The 17,173-nt window shown below is 29.3% G+C and overlaps 2 protein-coding genes across 6 annotated transcripts in view; one reads left to right on the top strand and one right to left on the bottom strand.

Moving 5' to 3' along the window:
* The window catches only part of LOC100201200 (uncharacterized), a 29,109-nt gene continuing 11,936 nt past the window's right edge, over positions 1-17,173 (top strand). Inside the window, exons 1-2 of the mRNA XM_065813585.1 lie at positions 1-151; positions 6,994-7,243. Of these exons, the coding sequence (XP_065669657.1) occupies positions 109-151; positions 6,994-7,243 (293 nt within the window). The 5' untranslated portion in view covers positions 1-108. The remainder of the gene's footprint in view (positions 152-6,993; positions 7,244-17,173) is intronic.
* Positions 14,162-17,173, bottom strand: part of LOC136088804 (uncharacterized) — a 17,942-nt gene continuing 14,930 nt past the window's right edge. For 3 of the 5 annotated variants that reach the window (XM_065813586.1, XM_065813588.1, XM_065813589.1), the window contains 6 exons: positions 17,115-17,173; positions 16,547-16,732; positions 16,279-16,467; positions 15,674-15,839; positions 15,520-15,599; positions 14,162-14,485 (listed from right to left, as the gene is read on the bottom strand). The exon at positions 17,115-17,173 is cut by the window's right edge and continues 88 nt beyond it. In XM_065813586.1, coding sequence (XP_065669658.1) covers positions 14,240-14,485; positions 15,520-15,599; positions 15,674-15,770 — 423 coding nt within the window. In that variant the 5' untranslated portion in view covers positions 15,771-15,839; positions 16,279-16,467; positions 16,547-16,732; positions 17,115-17,173 and the 3' untranslated portion in view covers positions 14,162-14,239. Of the gene's footprint in view, positions 14,486-15,519; positions 15,600-15,673; positions 15,840-16,278; positions 16,468-16,546; positions 16,733-16,861; positions 16,913-17,114 lie in introns of all 5 variants that reach the window. The other 2 variants (XM_065813587.1, XR_010642498.1) reach the window with 2 other exon arrangements.

Below are 17,173 nucleotides of genomic sequence, written 5' to 3'. Positions count from 1 at the left end.
TGGGATTAAAGATATTTATTCTTGTAACCAGAACTCGTAAGATAACAAATTTCTTACTCAATCTTTTATTTGATAAACTTTAAACCAAAATAAAGAGAACTTGTGCAAATGATGGGATCAGTTTATTTTATTGTTCTTATTTTTATAGCAGGTATAACTTTTTTTTACGTAAGTAATAATTTTTTATACTTCTTTTTATTTTAAAAAGAGTTTAAAACAGTTTTTTTATGCTAACGCTAAAAGCAACATTTCTAAGAAACGTTAAAACTGAAAATAGTTTAATATAAGATCACGTGATTAAAGCAAACGCAAAAAACAAAGGATTCTTTACTTAGACTTCATATTTTTTTACTTCATGTTTGCGAAACTGTAACATTATAGTACAGCTTCGTTAAGATTATGCAACTGTACTTAAATTACAAAAAGTTTTTTAAATATACTAAAATTAACCGAAAATGGTTTTTACAAAATTTAAATGTTACTTTTTAAAACGGAAACATATTTGTAACTGGAAAACTGAGTTATTTGCATTAAAAAAAATTGCTAAGAAGACTTAGATTAGGGCCCATTGAAGAAGACATAGATTAGGGCCCATTGACCTTAACAGCAAGTGGGAAGGGAAGCCACAGGACAGCAACATTTAAAAAAATTGAGTTGAGACACATTGATAAATTTTTAATTTTGAGTAAAAAAATAAAACAATGACGTAATAGTAATAATAAAGTAATTAAAATGAATTCGTTGTTTATCTAACTAATCTTATTTGAAACAAACTACCTCTAAAATTAACTACTAAAATTAAAAACATACATAAAAAACAATAAAGTTTAATAAGAAAATAATAACATTTAATGGCTGCATTAAAGTTGAGTAATATTAAGTCTTTCACTGTGATTTGACATTCCATGATCTCTATTCCACATTCAGGTAATCAAAGTTAATGTTAAGTGATAGTTGTCATGTCGAACCTCCTGTGAGGAATGCGGTAACTTAAAGACCTGTCCAACTCATACAATGTTTGTTTTCTCTCTAGTAAATCTTTCTGAGTTTATGTCCTTTTTTAAATATTGAACTTTGAAAAATGTATCACCAGCTTCTAGCTCACCTGATAAAAAGTGGTTTGCACGTTTGCCTTGAATATGTGCCAAGATGAAAACCCCAGATTAAATTTTTTCAAAATATGGATCTTCCAAAACTTCGAAGTTGACTTCCGACTTTTCATAAAAATGTTCATTTACAGTTGCCTTAAATTCTGAATCTAGCTCCAAGTCAAAGCTAAATCTTTTCTTCAATACAGATAACGTTACTTTCTTATCAATTTTGCTTCTTTCTTTTTGATGACAGATTTTTTCTGAACTTTTGGGTTAGATTGAATTATTTTAGGGGACAAAATGTTAGTGCTCCTTTGGTTTACAAACACAAGTAGTAAGTCACCAGAGTATCAGTTAAGGCATGGCCTACTTTATACACGGCCTACTTTATATACTTTATACTTTATACATATGTTGCATTAATATGCCGAAAATAAGAAGGCCAGTTTTTCAGAGTTTTTTTCGCCAACGACGTCGTGTTGATCAAGTTTCCAAATTAGTTGTGAGAACTATGGTAAATAAATGCGCTGTGGTTAATTGTCGAACTGGCTATAAATTTAAAAAACGTGAATCAAGTTCTCTTTTTGCAAGTAAAGCTGTTTTTAGTTTTCCCAAAGATACTAGCTTAGAAAAAAAATGGATTGAATTTGTAAACAGAAAAGATTGGAAACCAAGCAAACATTCAGTTATTTTCATGGATCATTTTGAAGAAAAGTATTTAAAATATGGAAAACGAGTTACTTTAAAACACGAGTTAAAACCTGTTCCATCTATTTATTCTGAAGAAACTCGTATTCCATATTCTGTAATGCCTAAAGTTTCTAACTTTCGTAAACCACCAACTAAACAAGATTCTACTATCCCAGATGAAATTCAATCATTTCAAGAAATGGATAAAATAAAAAACATTGATATGCTTCTTGAATCTAACTCTCCAAATGGATTTAGTTTTCAAAGATATGAAAGTTTTATTTTATATTATCGTTTGTTTTTTGTAGACTCCACTCCTTTTATTGAATTAATAAGTGTTGATAACAATTTGGATGTAAAACTGCATTATAAAAGTTGTCCACTTCCACTTCTTCATTGGTTTAGAACTATCAACAATTGTAAACTCACAAGTTTATCTATTTTAGATAATTTGGTGTCTTATATGCACAATCTTTTTGAAGGAAACTCCTATTATTTAGTTAATGAACTTTCAAAACTAATCTTTTTTAAATCTAAAGGTCGACCTCAATATTCTTCAAAAGTGTTACGTTTTGCACTAATGCAAAGATATTCATCGTATCAGGCTTATTCGCATCTTCTGGAACAACTTCCTTTACCATCAAAGTCACTATAAAAAAAGTTAGTATCAGGTGGAATTGATTTCATAAATCATTAAAGTTATTGTTAAATGAGGACAAAATAAGCAATGATTGTGTTATTCTTTTTGATGAAATGTATCTGCAGCAATCTTGTGAATACCACAGTGGTAGATTAACTGGACAAGATAAAGAGGGTAATCTCTACAAAGGAGTAATTGTCTTTATGATTGTTGGCCTTAAGAAATAAATACCTTATGTAACTAGAGCCATCCCAGAGACAAATATCACTGGAGATTTCATTAAAAATAAAATAGGGGAAAGTTTAAATACATTAAGATCTGCAGGTTTTAACATTCGAGCATTGATTGCAGACAGCCATCCAACAAATGTCTCAGCGTATTCAAAATTGTCTAGCATTCATGGGTCAGACAAGCCAGAAGAAAATTTCTTTATCACTTATAATAATTATAAAGTTTATCTAATGTATGATAGTGTTCATTTGCTTAAAAACTTAAGAAATAATTTGATTAGTACTAAAAAGTTCATTTTCCCACCATTTTAGTTCACTGATTACGGTTTTAATATAAAAGTGTCTGCAGGGGATATCTCTTGGGCTTTGCTTCATAGAGTACATGAAAAAGACAAAACTCTTTCAGCAAACTTAAGAAAGCATATAAATTAGGGGAAAAGACTCTATATCCAGGTAACAATAAACAAGATGTCAACTTGGCATTAAATATATTCCATGAAACAACTTCAGCTGCAATTCAAAGTTATTTTCATAATGAATACTCAGCATCAAAATTTTTAAAACTTCAAGAGGGTTCAAGAGTGGCAAATTTTACAGTACAGTTCCACTGAAAGATATTGTCTCACAACTCAGACTTCTAATGCACTAGTAATAACATTGCAAAGTACTTCAAGTCTAATTGAAGATCTTCTATTTAAAGGATATAATTATGTTCTAACCTCACGTTTCCAAAGTGATCCATTAGAGCGACATTTTTCAAAGTATCGCCAAATGAGTGGTGGCAGGTTTCTAGTTGGATTACGCGGAGTAATTACTTCTGAGAAAATTTTTCAAATGAGATCATTATTAAAAGAGAACTTTGACTTTTGGAAACTGGATTTAAAACCTTTTCATTCAGATGTGAATCTGAATTCGATTTCAGAACTTTTTAATAATGAAATTCAGGAAAGTGAGTTAGATGAAGACAGTAAAGAGGTTACAATTTTTATTGCTAGATATATATGCAGAAAGTTACTTAAAAAATTGAAATGTGAATTGTGTACTTTATTGCTAAAAAGTGATGTCGTTGACATAGATGCAGAATATATTGACCTAGTATCCAGAGGAGGTCTCTTAACTCCCTCAAAGTTACTTGCAAGTCATGTTGTTAGTTGCTTTGCTATGCTTGATGCAGTGAAACAAAGTCTACTTACGTTGGAAACTCTTGATATCAGAAAAGTTAGCGAAAATATTTTATATGAATATAATTTGAACCAAAAATTTCTTTGTGATAGTCATTTTGAGTGGGGACTTTCTCTTGTTAATCGAACAGTAATAAATATTTTTTATAATAATGAACAAAAGATTGTAAGTGGGAGTAAACACAAAGATACTGTATTATCTTTCAAAAGGAGACAAAGAGAAAAAAGAAAATAAGAAATGAAGTGAATATATATATATATATATATATATATATATATATATATATATATATATATAAATTGTTTTAACTAAAAATTTGTTTATAATTTCAATATCGTTAATATCTCAACTCCAAATGCTATTTTATAAATGCATCTGTTATATTTTAAATGTTAAAAATTATATATTTGAAATGAACTGTAAAGTATAGTTTTACTTAATATTTGATAATTGTATTACTAATTTAAAATTTAACACAGATGAATTAGCCTAAAAAATATTAAATAAGAAATACTTAATAAACTTAAAACTTTGGAAACGTTAAGCATTACTTTTAAAACTATTTTACATTTTAAAACACAAAACTTAAAATACTGAAAAACTGGCCTTCTAATTTTCGGCCTATTTATGCAACATATACGGCCGTGTATAAAGTAGGTCATGGTTAAGGACCCAGACCTGTTCAAAAAAACATGTTTAAATGTAGCTGAATATATACTATGCAAGTTGTGATTATCAGTTTAAAAACAAAGTTGGTACTTACTCTAATGGAAAAAAAATGTTCTAAATAAATTACTTTTTGATTTAGTAAACAAACTTTTATTTTGACTGCAACAACATATGTGTTGAGAAGTGGTGTAACCACTTCCTATGAGCCTCTAGTGGCCAATACATGCAACTAATGTTTAGTTTAAATTTATTGTTTAAGAAGGCTGTACAATTGATGTGCCGCTGAAGGTACACATACCTCCATTCTACATACATACCACTACATACCACTCTTCCTTCTACATACATACTCATTCTACATACATACCCCTACATACCAATCTTCCTTACACATTTCTTTTTTAATTTGTTAACAGTTTAATACTAGTATTAATATTAATAGTAATAGTAATAATAACATTAATAATAATAGTTTTCCATTTTTGTAAATATTGATACTTTGACCTACTTTATTTTTTATTTTTACAATACATTGGGACACATTTATACGTATCAATGTTGAACTCTTCAAATTCTTACAAAGAAGTTGAATTACAAGGTTCACGAGAATTTGATTCAGAACTTTCTAATAATACTGCGATTGACCTATTATATTGCTCCACCTATGATAAAGAAAACAAGAAACTTATGAGGAAAGTGAAGAAATTAACTTCAGGTTTCTTCTTTGAAAACGCAAGCCAACTGGAGTTTTTTTTTTCCTGTTAAAAAATGACTTGAATCAATGTACCCCATGATAGGGGCAATTTGATATGAATTACATTTTTTTTTATCAAATGGATCCTAAAACTTTTTCAAATAAATTTTAGAGGTGATTCGTTTTAATTAAGATTAGTTAGCTAAACAAGGAACTCATTCTTATCGCTTTATTATTGCAATTATATCATTTAAACAAGTAAATGACTATGATAATTTAACTATAAAAGTTACAGATGACTCGAGTTATAAGAACTTGCAATGCTTTTAAGTTTTTTACAGCAAGTGTCCAGTGAAGAAAAAACACATTTGATACCAATATTTAGCACAACTTTGATTATATAGCTCTATTTCAGTTTGACTATACGTATAATAAAAAAATTAATATTATTTTACTTAGCTAACACATGCACAAAAAGGTGTCTTGCGGTGTTGTTTCATTATACTCCATGATATTAAACACAAAATCTCAAATCATTTTTGCAATATTTAGAGATTCTTCAATAAGTTTTTACAGAAAATATAGCTTAACCAGCGTATTTTTATACCTGCTTATGGTAATAATGATTTTTTATACATTTGATACTTTACTTGCTTATTTAATTTTCTATATATCATGTGCAGAAACCTTGCAACACGGCTAAAATAATTTAACCAAAAATTTGAAATACGGATTAGATCGGATTATTATCCAATCATCCATTCGAAATCATAAACTGGTTTGCCTTTCCTGTGGTTGGGATGTTATAGTAAACTTTGTATAAGTTTATTATTATCATTGCAAAACGAAACCGATTTTGTCTGAAAGTGTCAGGCAAGTATATGACCTGATGCTTTCTTTCTGGATTAAATCACAAAGATCATTTAGCACAAATTATAAAGAAGATTAAAAATTTCTAATCTTTTCATGATCAATTCAAAAGGGATTGCTCTGGTAATGATAAAATCAAACTGTTGATTTTTTGTAATTTTTCTAAAAGGACTGACACTTTGATATCTTATTGATGTTGCTGTTAATGATTTGTCGAAATGCCAATTGTTCAAGAGTTCGTCTGATGCATATTTTCAATCCAAGTATCGTGAAAACTGAAAAAATAAGCAGTTTGTTTTACAAATAGTTGAGAAACACAGGCATGACTTTTCAGAATGAAACCATCACTATCTAGGAAATATCATTTTCAAATGAAAATTACAGGGACACCCTAATGCATAGAAAAATTTTTGCTTCAAATTGGTTTACGCTAAGACTTAATGTAAACTAGTTTGGATGAAAGTATTGTATCTTATTCTTATATTAAACTCTTTTACTTAAAAACTATATTTAAATATCGTTTTTAAGTAAAAGGGTTTAATATAAGAATAAGATACAATACTTTCATCCAAACTAGTTTACATTAAGTCTAAAAACTTTCATCGACTGAATACCAAAAAAAGTTTTTGTGAAAAAAAATTTTCTGACGTACAATAATAGATATAATAGCAATTGCATAAATTTATAAATGTTGTTGTTATTATTATCATCATCATTATTGTTATTATTATTATTATTATTATTATTATTGTTATTATTATACTACTTTAATATAACAATAAATTGCATGTTTGAAGTATTGACATATAAACAATTTATTGTTAATTATTGTTTAATTTTTAAATTAAATTTTTTTTTTGAAAACAATAAAAAACTTATTTTTGAATTAAAACATGATGAAGTTACTTTATCATTGTTTAAATTTAGAATTTGTTAATCAAACTAATGGAAGAAACATTACTACCTGCACTTCTAAATATCCTTTGGTTAAAAATGAAGCATATGAATGTGAAATTTTATTCAAAAATGGCGATGGATCAATAAATCAAATCGTACTTCAAGTTGATGTTTGTAAAGATCCTATTGAGGCAAAATTCTATAAGAAAACCACCATCCCGAATAGTGCAGAGGTGACAGAACTTTCTCATATATTTACAAGATTGAACAGCAAATATGAGTAAGCAATGAAAGTATTAAACTTTTTTTGTTTGTTTCATAATTATTTATAAAAGTTTTATTTTGAAAAAGTACTCTAAGAGTTTCTTAAAAAAGTTACGAAAAATATTTGTGCCAACAGTGAAAAAGAGGGGCAAGTTGCTTCTATATTATTACAACATAAGTTGTTTCGTACTTAATAACTCTTTTTATACGTTGCTCATTGAGCAATATGAGAAATGCTCCTATTTATTGACATTATTATATTACTTGCAAAGAAGGACCTTGAAGACTTCAAATCAAAGTTAAATATAATTTTAACATAAATCAGCTGTAAAAACTTAGCTTAGCTAGACTATGTACTTTTTTGTAGACAGTTATTATTAAATAAATAAAAAGTAATATAGTAATATATAATATTAAAAGTTATATATAATAAGATAGGAACACCATATAAAGTACAATGTTAATTAATATTTAAAAAAAATTTTGTTATACATATAAAGATGTTTATAAAATATAAGTATAAATAAAAAAATATATATAAATATAAATATAAGTCGGAGTCCTTTTGGGTTTCCGAACCCCTGATATATGTATGCATTAGGGTGATAACTTTTATGCAACCTCGTTTCCCTGTTTCATAACTTGATAAGCTTTTATATAAGATTAAATAAAATATTACATTCAAGGCGATTTGATAAAAAAATCTCACGAACAAAATGATTTTAGCAATTTTATTTGTTAGCTTTTTGGCCAAATTTTTGAAGTCACTGTAAGCAGATACAAAATTGAACACAAGTTATAGAGTCACATGCATACAACATTATATAGGATCATCAAACGCACAAGGAAGCCAAATATTCACGATAATGTCATTATAGAGGATGAATCTCAGTGGGAGGTTGTCCTTGTTACGGCAGGAGTCGCGCAATTCGTGCATAACTTGCGTGGCACGCTGGCAACACTGGTTGCTTCGGCCAATGTTGATTGGAGAGTCATCTGTTTTCCAGTGGGTTTTCAAGCAATTGAGAGCTTTTGGGTAGTCATTCAGAGCTTCAACGCAGAACAATTGACTGCTGAAACAATGGTTAGCCCATGAGTAAGACATGAATGAACAGATTTTACGCAACCTAATCCGGGTTTCTGGCATCAGAAAAAACGCAAGAAGGGCTAGAATGGCACGAGAGTTCCAGCGTGCATTGCTGATGTTTGGGATCTGTTTAAAATTCATGAAGGGGATCTAATTCCTTTCAGTTAAGTAACAGAAGACACGAGTGAGGTGGTAGAGAAACTTCATGTCATCTCTTCAGCCGCCTGTTTCCTTAATCTCAGTTTTACCGTTGCTGAAGGCTGCTTTCAATTTATCGTAGTTGCTCATCAAATCCTGCACAAAGGTATTACTCGATGTTCGGTGATTTAGTTGACCTATGGAGCTCATTGTCCATGACAACGCGCAGAACGCGGTCTAGCACATTGCGCTGGCAACTAATGAACTTGGGTTTGGGGTGACCTTTCTCTTCAAACATTTTCTGCAGCCGAACAACAACGCCTGTCTTCTTGCCGGTATTCACGTTTGTTAAGTCGGCAACAATCATCACAACTAATCCCCACAGGTTGAACTCTTCTAACACATCCTGGAGTCCTTCTGCAACTCTTTAAGCTTTCCCATCTTTCAATTTTAGCGCAGTCAACTTAATTTCTTTAGATTCATTCTTGAGGACCACGGCCTGATATTCAAAGCCCTCAATGTGTTTGCCATCAAAGTGTATGCTCCACTTCTCCAGATGAAGCGTGCTCACCAAGTATTTCTTTATCTTAGCGGCTCTCACGTAGATAGCCTTGTGGATTGCTGATTGATATGGAGTTGGGATTTCAACGCCCTTACCAGAAAGCTGGCGGCACACCACTGCTGCTCCGTGGGACGATAGCTTTGAGCATGTAACAAGACGTGTTGCAATGCCTGTTGGGTTATGCTTCCTTTTGCTCATTAATGCTGCATTGTCATCCTCCCAAGGGCTGTTTGTACTGTTCTCGGATGAGTCCTTGCTACTTTCGGAACAATCAGGTAGCGTTAAGCTGGTAAGTGTGGACACAGTCGCTTCCATTGCCCTCTTTCGCTTGGATGGGTTGATGGTATTGACACTAGCAGGTTTGCCAGTTGAATAACCAACGTGACCTTTGCTCTTAATTTTCAGTTTTTAGAGATTCTCATCCTCTTTGCACAACCATTCGCCTTTCATCTTGGTCATGTTTCATTCAATGAATCAAAGTTTGTTTTTTTTCTGCAGCACTCGTAGTCTTTAAAAAGTTTTGCAAGTTTTGCACAAATGGCTTGATCAGATACATGCGGGAAGTTCAAAGTTTTGCTCCATAGGTCTTTAAGCTCTACAGCAATTAAACCAATCCTCTCTCTTCGTTCTTTGGCAGTGGATTCAAGAGATTTGAAGCGTCCAATGACGTGGTTTTTCAGGGGTACACGACTCCGTTCGCTCAAGGGTGCTTCATAAATTGCCAGGTTGCCTCTTCTTGATGGGGCTTGAAACATGACTAAGTTCTTTGTCCAGGTTTCCTTGTTCTTCTCCGTGTTAGAAGAGCTCTTCTTGAACGACATGTTGTCTTCTACTCAGCAACTGAAATAGGAAAGGCCTTTACGTCAATATTAATTACGTAACAAATTAAAGAAACTGTTATTAAGTTTTCAATTGAACTGTTATTGTTAATATATTTTATTTCAAAAGAAGCAAATAACGATTATAGAAAATGAAAAAGGCAGACACTAATAAAATAATATATGCTTAATTATAATTTGCGAAGGAGTTAAATGTAACTTACCAAATAATATAAGGATCTCTTTATACTTAAATTATTGAGAATGCGCAATAATTAAAATAAGGCAATAATAATGTTGACACTAAATTAAGATAATTAAAACTCAACTACCCGCTTTGAATACCTCGCTTATATACCAGTTTATAGCAGACTACAAAACAGCCGAAGAAAATTTTAGAACTCTGCAGAAGTTTCCCAAACAACTACGTCACCGTGACGTCACTGTCGGCGATGTTCTGGAAAATTCTATACATTTCTCTGCTACGTGAATTATTGCACAAGTCGGTTTCATGACCTATGTTATATACAGTATGTATATATATATATATATATATATATATATATATATATATATATATATATATATATATATATATATATATATATATATATATATATATATATATATATATATATATACAGTATATAATATATATATATTGTTAATACAAATCATAAAATGCTAAAATGCCTACATAAATAACATTTCAAAGTGGTTTGTGTGTGACCTTTTTTCCAATATTTTAATGGAATAAGCGTCATTTTAGTCATTAATAGACAAAAGTTAATTCATTCGAGCTACAGGAAACAATGTTTAAGAAAAAAAATCAAAAAATCATCACCCTGGAACTTCCAGTAACTCGAACTACTTTTTGAGTTCCCCTTGAACCTACACTAATACTTTCACATAAAAACAACTCGATAACTCGAACATGAACATTCGCTTGAAGTCGAACCATTTTATCTGTTCCCAAGGCTAATATTTTTCCGAAAACTAAAACTTTAGAACAAAAGTATAAAAAAAACCGTAATAAAGCCCATGCATTGCAATATAAACGATAATAACAGTTTGATTGTTTAATTTATAGTACAAGTTCAGTTTTAACGTTAAAATTAACGTGCGTTGCAATATTATTATAAAATTTGTTGTATTTACATTTTATTATGGCTACTGTCGCTGTAAAGAGAAAAATGAACACAAAGCTAATTAAAAAAAAGTACGCTGCTTTAGGGGAAATTGGTGATGGATTGTCAAAGTCTCAGGTTGCTATAAAACATGGCATTCCAAAAAATACGCTGTCAACATGGATCAAAAATAAAGAAAAAATTTTCAAATGTATGAAGACGCAAGGAACAAGTCAAAACATATAATAATTTAAGACGGAACATTTTCAAATTTAGATAATTAAGTTTTTTTAAATGGCTTTTAAATGAAGGAGTAAAAATGTGGCAGTATCACCAACAATTCTTAAAATAAAAGCCAGAGAGCATGCTAAAAAAATTATTATAAATGGATTTTAGGCGTCTGATGGTTGGCTTGATTTTTGGAAAAACAGGTATAATGTTTCTTTCAAGACGGTATATGGAGAGGGTAACTCTTGTACAGCTGAAATGACCACGCCAAGGAAGGAAACATCTCTCCCTACAATTTTATCCGGGTATAAACTTGATGAAATTTATAATGCAGCTAAATTTGGATTGTTTTTTTGTATGCAATCTAATAAGTCTAATCTTCAATCTGAGACAAGTATAGGGGGAAGCACAGTAAAATTTGTCTTACAGAGATGGTTGTAGCAAGGGCAGTTGGTAATAAAACTCCTGTGTTTCTAATGGGAAAATCAAAATCACCTTGCTGCTTTAAAGGAGTTACCTTGCAGATGCAGAAATCAAAATAAAAGCTGGATAGCGTACTATTTGATAAGTGGATACAAAGTTTACAAAAAAAAGAAAAGAAAGTAACATTCATAATAGATAACTTTCCAGCACACCCGACGGTCGATCATCTAAAATCTATTGAGTTCATTTTTTTACCACCGAATATCACATTTAAACTTCAACCGATGGATCAGTTAAAAACGCTCTTTGAAAGTTTATTACGGATCTTTGGCTTTTTTTTTATTTTTTTAATTTATGTTTTATTATACAACTACAAAGTAATTACAAGTTACCAATCACTGATTGGCAGTAAAGATATACAAATTTAAATCATAAATATAAAGTTCGAAATATACGAGGTAAATAAAAATATAGTTGCTTACAACTCCGAGACATGAATAAAATAAATACCAATTACAACAATATAATAACGCGTAAGTAAAAATAATCCGAGAAATATATCTCTATATTACTTCAATTAAAATAAAAAATACAATAGATAAAAATAAATCTGCTAATTTTTTGGAGGAGAGTTTAGATGTTTCACTATAAGTTTATTTACCACATTTCAAAATAATGTTAGTGTATAAATATGATAAAAACAAAATTTGTGTAAGATTGATACAAAGAACTACTTATTTGTAGTCATAGGAACCTCGCAGAAGACTGAAGTCAGTCTTGTCATCGAGTACCTATTTCTTAGACGTGTAATACACATAAAAAATCAGTTGCATACGTGATATATATGTACGTGTTACATATATACCTTGTTATTAATACTATTTTTTTTTTCGATTTGTATTAAAAGTTAAGTTACATTTATTTATTTATTTAAATTTAAAAAAATTCCTTACAGTTGTTTGATTTGATTCTTGTGGTTTTTAGTTTTTTTTTTAGAGAGTGTTGTTTAAGTTTAATAGTGATTTGTTTCTGGAAACTAATTTGTTAAATAAATAGGGACCACGATATGTAATTGAGAGTTTTGAGAGTCTTGTTGTTTCAAAAGGTATCTTAAAGTTGCCTGTTGCTCTTGTATCGTATTTATTTCTATTGTTTTTAAAAAAGTGCATTGTAAAATGTTCTGGAACCAGACTTTTGGCATTGCAAAGGCTGGTCGTAGCTATTGATAAAAAAATGATCTTCCTGTTTTTAGATGCAATGAAAATTTTGGATGCAATTAAATTTTTTAGATGCAATTAAAAGTTTTAGATGCAATTAAATATATTTTTAGATGAAATTGAAATTTTTAGATGCAATTAAAATTTTAGATGCAATGAAAATGCTTGATCTTGCATGGCAAAAAGTGAAAATCTGCCCATTCAGATGAAGACGACGGCCCTTTTAAAGAGGTTCAAAATCAGATAGAAAAACTTGATAATTTATACCCTCAAGGTACAACTGCTGAAGATGTTATTTTTGCAGACGAAAACTTAATTAGCACAGCACCTTTACTTGCAAATGAACAGTTGATAGAAGAAGTTAAAAATGCAGCGAATGAACATGATGCTTATAACGAGAAAGATAATGATGATGTTAATGCAATCGATCCAGTTTGCCCAAAAATTAGTGATATTCAGGAGACGCTGCAAATCTTGCATGATTATATGCCCTTCAGTCTTACGGGTGAAGATTTTCAACAAAAGCTTAATGCAGCCTCAATTAAATTTGATAGAGACGTTTCTTCAAAACTAAGACAGAGTGACATTAGAACATTTTGTAATATAAAATGTATTCTTTTAACCTTTGAGATCAAAACTTTTAATAACTCGAATTGATTTTGCTTATCGAAAAAAGTTCGTGTAATACACTCTTACAAAAGTCATTTTTTCAAAAAACCAAGTTTGGTTTTACGGCTTGTCCCAATAAACGAACCAAATTTGAATATCTAGAAAACCAATTTATTCTGATTTTACAGAAAACCAAATTATTTTGGTTTTCTGAAAAACCAATTTGAATATCCAGATAATCAAATTAAGTCGGTTTTCTAGAAAACTGACGCTATTTGGATTTATTGATAATCAAAATTGGCTCGTTTATTGGGACAAGCCGTAACACAAAAAATCGGTTTTTCGCCGATAACGATAAAGTAATATTTTATGTCAAAATACTTAACACGAAACGCAATATTCAATGCATTTATGATTATTTTACAAAACTTAACTTTATGAGTCGTGTTTTGCAGAATATAAATATTCGGCCAGAGATTTCAATTTAATACAAAAACTAAAGTTTAATAAATTATTACCATATTTATAAATATTTTTGATACGTATTTATATACATTATGTAAATAAATGGTGTTATATATAAATCGTATTCTATATAGAAATATTTATATGCTATGGAACATATTAATATACAACTATATCATGTGAAAAAGAAAAAAATTCTCTATAAAAACAACTAAAAGTTTGGAAGCCAGTTCAAAAAATGAACTTGATTTAAAAAAAAGTTTTGAAACAAATTAATAACATTAGTATATTATTGAGTTTTATAATTTATATTACAAATTCATACAACTAGCAATGTTTTAAATGTTGCCACGAAGTTTACTACTTCGTTCCAAAACGTAATGCTCTACAAAAGACAAGGCTTTTTGGAGTTTCTTTGGATATGCGATATCAAAAATATAATATGAACAGATGACATGACTCAAGCCACAAGTTATATCAGGAACATAATTGCTTACTGTCACCCTGTCAACTACAAGACTTATTCGTGTTGGATTTATAACATCTCCCTCAATTTTCAGAGCTGGGGTAGGATAGATTGAATCCTAATAAAGAGAAGCATAATATTAACAAATATTGAAAATTGCATTAGTTAACCTTATTTAATAATAATAATAATAATAATTATATACATATATATATACAGTTGTGTACACTGGATTTTTAGATGTTTGAGTTTTGACACATACAGGCATTGTGCAAACACCAAACTTTTGTATGTTTATGCTTATATCAAAAAAGAATGTTTTGCAAAGAATTGGGGTGATTGGAGCTTGGGAACAAAAAACCCCTAATTTTTGGGCCCACACAGCCCTTAAAGTGGGAGCAACGAGTTAATAAAATATTTTCTTTACTATTTTTGTTTAAATTCATATTCATCAACAAATTTCAAATTTCATGCAATAATCTCTTAGTGTTCAGTTTTTATGACCCTGCAATGTTTACAGCCACCCTCAAAGTGAGGGGCGTTACAACTTTATATGGTCATAGTTTTTGAAAAATAAGAGATTATTGCATGAAATTTGAAATTTGTTGATGAATATAAATTTAGATAAAAATAATAAAGAAAATATTTTATAAACTTGTAACTCCTACATTATGGGCCAGGTGGGCCCAAAAATTTAGGTTTTTTTGTTCCCAAGCTTTAATCACCCCAATTTTTTGCAAAACATTTTATATTTGATATAAACATAAACATACAAAAGCTTGGAGTTAGCACAATACCTGTAAGTGTCAAAACTCAAACATCTAAAAATCCAGTGTACACCACTGATATATATATATATATATATATATATATATATATATATATATATATATATATATATATATATATATATATATATATATATATATATATATATATATGCAAATAATTAGAATAAAAAAATATAAATGTTAAAAATATTAAAATGTATATAAAATAAAAAAGTTGACTTTAATTGTTTGAATTTTTAGATAATAAAAAGTGAACTGAATTTTTTCTATCAATTTTTATTCAAATAAATGAATATTAAAATGATTTAGATGATAATGATATACAATCATTTAAATGAATATACTGATCAACAAAACTTACTAGCGTCATAGTGAATAAGATTGTTTCTTTGCCACAAAAAATGCTTGGAAGAATTAATGCATCAAGGTTTTTCATTGTTGCTAAAAATAGGATAATAAAATACAAAATTCAAGTAACAATTAAATAATTTTAATGTTAAATTAACAAATATTACCATTACTAATCTCGTCCAGTACCTCATTGCACAATGTCTTCCATCTAGCTAATAAAGGTTTTTTTAAATCTATCAACTTCTTTATTTCCTCCTTCATTCTACCCAATAATAACAAGTAGTCATTATCAATATCTTTATTTGTAATAGCTCTTGCTGCTGCAAAAAGCTAAAAATAAAAAAAAATAAAATGATATCACAAAGCCGCTAAATAAAGAAAAAAAATATTTACTCCCACCCTAACATTGCAGGGGCAATTTGGGAAGCGATAAAAAAATTTGAGAAGCGACACCCCAGAGCAGCATGAATAAAAACACAGACTAATAAAAAATTGAATTAATACAGAAATATTAATCTTCCCACGCCAATAAAGAAAAAAAAAATCCAACTAATAGCCTTATTTAGTTTTATTATAATTTTAATTTTCTTATTATTTTATATATAATCTATGTTTATTTAAAGAATATTTCTTTATAAAAGTAATATAACAAATGAAATTTCAGGACTTGCGTTAAATGGGATAATTATTGCTCATATCATGAATGTTGCTGTTTTAAGACAACATTAACAGAGCAATATAGATATAAAATAAATAATAAACCACTTACAACTTTTTCATGGTAAAGTGCTGGGAATTTATTTAGGACATCCAAAATTCTTTCATATTGGCATGTATATTTTAATGCCTCAATTGACAAGACAATCTGGTGAGTCAAAAATTCTTTATCAGGTCACAGTTTTTGACACTCATCGACCATGCTTTTTATAACATCTTGAGTTATACCATCATCCACATTCTATAATATAACAATTAAAATAGGGTGAGTAATTTTTTCATATAAACACGTATTATATATGCAGCGAAATCGTATTTACCTTATCACTTGAATGATGGCAGTGACGTTTTGCTGAGTACAGATTAGTAGACTTATTCAGCAAATCAGAGTTACGCTTACGACCAGAATTAATTCTAGAGTACTTAAACTGTGCAACTTGCTCATCATTTAGAAAAGGGCATCTAGCTCATTTAAATTTTGCCTTCAACAAATGCACAAGAAGTTCCTGACAATAGAATAAAAGTAAAAGTTCTTTAACTATACAATTTTGTAACATCATTGATATTATTAGTTTTAATTATACAGTTAAATATTCACAGAGCCATTGCAGTGATGAGGTTTTAGAGAAGGATACCTTACGAAAAGCTTATTTGCTATTTTGTAGAAGTTACTTGTACTTGGAAATCTATAAAGCATTCACTTTGGTGAAAAGTAATAAAATATTTCATTTCAATTTTTATTATTATTGAAGAGATAGTTATATGTTAAGAAATATAAAATAGAAACATTTTGCCCACATTAATACTGATGATAAATAATGCTTACTTTTAAAATTTGAAAATTATACCATTTTAACTTATAATTTAAACAGTAATCAAAATACTTACAACCCATACTGTTACTTCATGATATCAAAAAGAAAATTTATGATGTACTTCTTTAGCTT

The sequence above is a fragment of the Hydra vulgaris genome, chromosome 12 (genome assembly GCF_038396675.1).
Source record: "Hydra vulgaris chromosome 12, alternate assembly HydraT2T_AEP".
Taxonomy (NCBI): domain Eukaryota; kingdom Metazoa; phylum Cnidaria; class Hydrozoa; order Anthoathecata; family Hydridae; genus Hydra; species Hydra vulgaris.
The sequence above is the reverse complement of the archived record's forward strand: the minus strand, read 5'-3'. Positions and strand labels throughout refer to the sequence as shown.